Here is a 4,823-nt window from a genome sequence, read left to right as displayed (position 1 = left end):
CACATGAACTATGGCCTCCCACACACTTAACATTGACTTTGCCCTACAAAAGAAATTGAATAAGAACAACTTAATATTAATACAAAACAAATAAAATTATTCTTATTATTATTATTATTATATAATGTAACTAGTTCAAGTCATATATACCATTGCATAATGCTATATTTGGCAAAGCAATGATTCAATCGATAATACCACTAATCATAACTCCTGGAATTGCAAGAATTAAAAAGGTCTTCAGATAAACAAATAAAAAATACAAAAATAGCATAACACTATTCGTCAGTCCAATATCCAATAGTTTTGCTGGAAACGGATGAGTTAAATAAAAAGACATCACTTTTCGACAAGAAACGCAAAAGCAATTCAAATCAGGAAGACAAGATTATCCTTGCAGAAAGGCATAGTAGACATAGCAAGCTTTTTACAAGCAATATGAAGATCGAGTATAACCGACAGGTAAATTTAGAACTGTCTCTAACCCTAAGCAAATGCTAAAACTTAATACAAAATTGCGTGTTCTACCATTCAAAGCTAACCAACGCGGGTTCCAGTGGTAGACATGGTATCTCTTATTGCAGATTCAGCAAGAACTAAAGAGCATATTATCGGCGCTTCTGAATCCCCACATTATGATAATAACAAAAATTCTCAGCAAATTCAGCTTCTAGACGATGGCACTTTGTTATGGAATTCAATGGAATCACGGACTCCTTTTCAAGATCAATTTCCCTGGCCTTCAGAATTTTGACAAGTTGTCTCAGACACTTCCATAGCAGCACAAACGGTCTTTTCTGTGGGAGCTTGATCTGAGGAAAGCCTCTTGGGAGCTGGTTGAAAGGCATCAATAGGAACTGGTGCTGCTCGTTTTACACCTCTCCCTACAACACCAAGATGAGTGACGGTTCCATTGGAAGGACCACTGGCAAGTTTAGGCTGGTCGAAACTGTTGCTTACATTTGCTTCTTTCGAATTGTCTCCACTAAAAGCAAATTTAAATTTATCTTCAGCATCATTCTTATCATGAAGAAACTGCATAGCTTCAGATAATGGTGGTTCTGTCATCATCTGCTTCAGATCTTCAACCTGTAAGTGACAACCTGTTTATAAGCTTACCCATTTTACTAGACACGCATACAATCAAGACAAATCGTGCTTAAAACCTTAATATAACCATTTACCTTCTCTGAAAGGTCGGCCATTAATCCTTTGAAAATTTTAATGTCTTCTTCCTTTGAATCTGCAGGTTCTAAATCATTTTTAACTCCGGAAGAACCATTACTTGTTTGAGCATCTTTGGAAGCCATTTCAAGCTTGGATGCCTCAACCTTTTCAGTCAATGTCTGCATACAAGATGTACATATAGAAAGGGCCCGCTGACAATAAGTAAGAGCTTCAGGAATCTTATTCTGCATCTGTAGAGCCAAAGATATTTTGAAGCATCTATTTATAAATTAAGACTTAACATATAGGCAGCAGAAGTTTGAAAGTGTAGTAATTCAGCATGCACAGGATATTGATAAACTTCATATTAACAACAATCAGATCCCTATATGTCGATCAAATAAAAAAACAAATCCTTATATGTCAATCAAAAAAAACAATCAGATTCCTATATGTCAATCTAAAAAAAACAATCAGATCCCTATATCTAAAAAATACCACAATCTATCACACAGCTGCATTTTAGCTTTATAATGGGTAAAGCAGCATTAAGGATACAGCTCAGCAATATGACGACTTTGTGCTTCCTCCATTTTTTCTAAAATAGACAGAGCTCTCAAGTAATCATCTGCAGAAGTTGAGAAATCCTCTGCACACAAGCAAAAGCATTTGAAAGCAAGTACATTAATAGTGTTGCAACCTTGAAATCAAAAGTTCCCTGAAAACAAATTCTGATTGCTTGCAATGAATTGCAACATTGTTCCATCAACTTACCTCTTTCCAGAGAAACATCCCCCAAAGCGCTTATAACATCTACCTTTTCAATAGTATCATCCTGTTTATCAAGAATTACTCTAGCAGTTTCCAGATTTTTCCATGCCAAATCTAAGTCTGATTCTTCCTCTTCATCTTCTTCGCCACAACCCTCGACTGCATCTTCATCATCACTTTCTTCTCCTTCAGACTCCTCCTCTGTTTCATTCAAACAAACAAGATAATTTGTTAAAGTCTACCCCTAAAGACAACCAATATACCAAGATCCAGAAATTCAACCTCATTGTAGAAGTAAATGCCTAAAGGAATGCAACAAGTGCAAAGATAAATACCTCCATCATCCTTCTCATCTGTGACAGATCCTTTTCCATTGTTATCACTGACAGGGGCTTTTTCCTTCACGTCAGTAACAGAAGTTCCGGCCATTTCGCTAGCTATAGCTTCTGAAGATTCCATCGTCCCAGTTTTTCCTGAAGCCCCATCTGTGGCATTCTTTGAAGCTGTCTGTGCCTTCTTTGCTAAAGCAACACTCTCATTTAAGGGGTCAGCTTCATCTTGTGCTTTGTACAGAAGAGCGCAACCATACTTAAAATATGATGTAGCACATTCTGGAGCAAGTTCCCCAAAATGAGCCACCCTACAGTTCAACAAAAATCAATAATCATGTTGCTATAATATCTGCAAGAAAACACCAGAATTTGTGCAGAAAAAATGAAGGATGTAATAAGCACTATCTTTGAACTTTAAATAACTGTCACTTTAGTTTGGGTGCTAATAATCAGCTTGTAAGCGTACTGCTCTCGTCTAAAGCATCCGATTTATTGGAAGTAAAATGTAGACAAAATTAAAACAAGATTTTCTGATTTTCATTGACCATGTTACATATAAATCATGAAGTACTCATTTCCAGAAAAATGAAATCGCACAACCCAAAATCTGAGATAAAGATGATAAGCATTTTAAAACATGAGCCTATAACACACAATGATCATTTATTAACATAAATGAAACTAAGAATCATTCTGGCTCCTAATATTCCTGGTGGTATAAATGAGAATATGAATGAATGGTTTAGAAATCCTGTACAAAATCAAATTGATTTCCCTCTGAATCAGAAACGTCTATACGTGTTATACGTCCAGATTAGGTTAGGACCAAGAGTTTACGAGACAAAATACGAGATATACACAAACACAATAACCAATTTAATTAAGAAACTCTGTATTGACATATGTCAAGGTTAGATTAGGACCAACAATACAGAAAACGAGTAGCAAGATATAAACAAATTTCAGTGACCCCTCTAAAGAGGAGGTATCTAAAAAGGACTCGCGCTTATAATCAACTTCCACGGTAATACGGCTGTGAAAAAACAAGCCAGGGGAGGGCGTGTGCTACAAAATTGGTGATGGAGATACCTGAATCTCAATAAATGGAAACGGAGTTTCGCTTCAAGATACATACCCTAAACAAAAAAACGATTCTAATCTTTAAGTAGCCTAAATTAGAGACGAAAAAAAATTGAAGTTACAAAATGCTGGCTCTGAAAGAATTCGTTCTAAAGAACATAGGCCCCAATAATTTCCAAAATGTTTGCTCTGACCAACCGAACTTATCTCCAACTTAATTCAGGGCTGATTAAAATGTACTAACAATCAACAGAAATAACATGTTTCCCTTTTAATACATACGGAGACCAAAAATTGGAGATTATTTAAGCTTCTAAATTATAAAAGTGAAAAATTTACAACATTCGGCTTAAATGGAAAAATGCGTAAGCTGTTGATATAACAAATATGATGAGATTGAACTTGTTACGTTGGAAAGATCTGAACAACAACAACAACAAAGGGGCTATAGCTCGTGTGACAGAGCACCGATGTCGAGCATAGTGTCCAGGAGACCCCAGATTTGACTCCTAGATAGACCATAAAAAACAAGCGAGAAAAAGATGCGCAGAATAAAAGACACTTGCCTAATCTCAAGTGCGCGGGACAGAGAATCGACGGCCTGAATGATGTCATTTTCTTTCAAAGCAACGCGACCCTTGTCGAAAAGAGCGTCCGCTTCTTCTAGGGTTTTAAGAGAGGGTTTTGAACCCTCTGCGACATCTCCATTTGCAGCAGCTGAGATGTTTTGGCCATCCAAATCGCTCACCAATCCCTCGACCGGCGAACTGACGGAGTTGGCATCAGCTTGATTTTCCGAGCCATTTGGGGCCCCGACGAGAGCAGAACTTTCCGGCGGTACCTTCCCCATTTCAATGGGCTCCTTTTGAAAGTTTTCTTCAGCCGATATCACATCCTCGACCTTAGTGGCCTCGGCAGGTGCTCCAGAAGAAGCCATTGTTGAATCGAGGGTAAGCTTTACAAATTACCCCTGAAACAGGTGTTTTTAAAGAGAGTAAACGGGGTTGAGATGAAGCGCTGCGTTCAGAAGGTGGAGGGAAAGATTGATTTGCGAATGGGGACGGAAAACATCCGGAGCGTTTAATATAAGAATTGGTGGGGGGGTGGGGGGAGAGTAGACGGAAACCCAAGCGCGGGAAGCTGCGAAGCAAATCGATTTTCGCAAATTGCCAAAAATGGCTGTGATGTATTAAATTAATTGTCAGGGAAGATAAAAGCTATGATCATTGATATCCTTGAGATGCGAGCAGTCGAATAAAACCTGTGGTTGTTACCATTCACACCCTACCGCTAACTTATTTTTCTATTTTTATTGTTTTTAAAGCAGTGAATGAATATGCACTCACTAATTTCGTATACAAATTAATATTTCCATAAATATATGGGAACTCTTAGTAAAGATGGTCCATTATTGAAAGGTCAAAAGGTGGTCATTGCAAAATGTTTTCAAGAACATGAACAATTGTGTGTTAT

The 4,823-nt window shown here is 37.5% G+C and overlaps 1 protein-coding gene across 1 annotated transcript; it reads right to left on the bottom strand.

Moving 5' to 3' along the window:
- Positions 1-219: 219 nt before the first annotated feature.
- LOC149552148 (Tetratricopeptide repeat (TPR)-like superfamily protein) lies at positions 220-4,553 on the bottom strand. The gene is made up of 6 exons (XM_089787626.1): positions 3,917-4,553; positions 2,274-2,578; positions 1,942-2,139; positions 1,726-1,816; positions 1,185-1,446; positions 220-1,089 (listed from the first exon to the last, which is right to left on the bottom strand). The coding sequence occupies exons 1-6, from the start codon at positions 4,285-4,287 to the stop codon at positions 727-729; spliced, it is 1,590 nt and encodes a 529-aa protein (XP_089643752.1). The 5' UTR covers positions 4,288-4,553; the 3' UTR covers positions 220-726.
- Between the last annotated feature and the right edge of the window lie 270 nt (positions 4,554-4,823).

The sequence above is a fragment of the Cupressus sempervirens genome, chromosome 6, assembly GCF_028749045.1.
Source record: "Cupressus sempervirens isolate cs-2001-9-10 chromosome 6, ASM2874904v1, whole genome shotgun sequence".
Classification (NCBI taxonomy): Eukaryota; Viridiplantae; Streptophyta; class Pinopsida; order Cupressales; family Cupressaceae; genus Cupressus; species Cupressus sempervirens.
The sequence above is the reverse complement of the archived record's forward strand: the minus strand, read 5'-3'. Positions and strand labels throughout refer to the sequence as shown.

Coding starts and splice junctions, on each gene's coding strand:
- LOC149552148 (XM_089787626.1), bottom strand. CDS start 4,287: ATGGCTTCTTCTGGAGCACCTGCCGAGGCCACTAAGGTCGAGGATGTG. Junction 1,817..1,941: donor GGATGTTTCTCTGGAAAGAG/GTAAGTTGATGG, acceptor GCTTGTGTGCAG/AGGATTTCTCAACTTCTGCA. Junction 1,090..1,184: donor TGGCCGACCTTTCAGAGAAG/GTAAATGGTTAT, acceptor TGTCACTTACAG/GTTGAAGATCTGAAGCAGAT.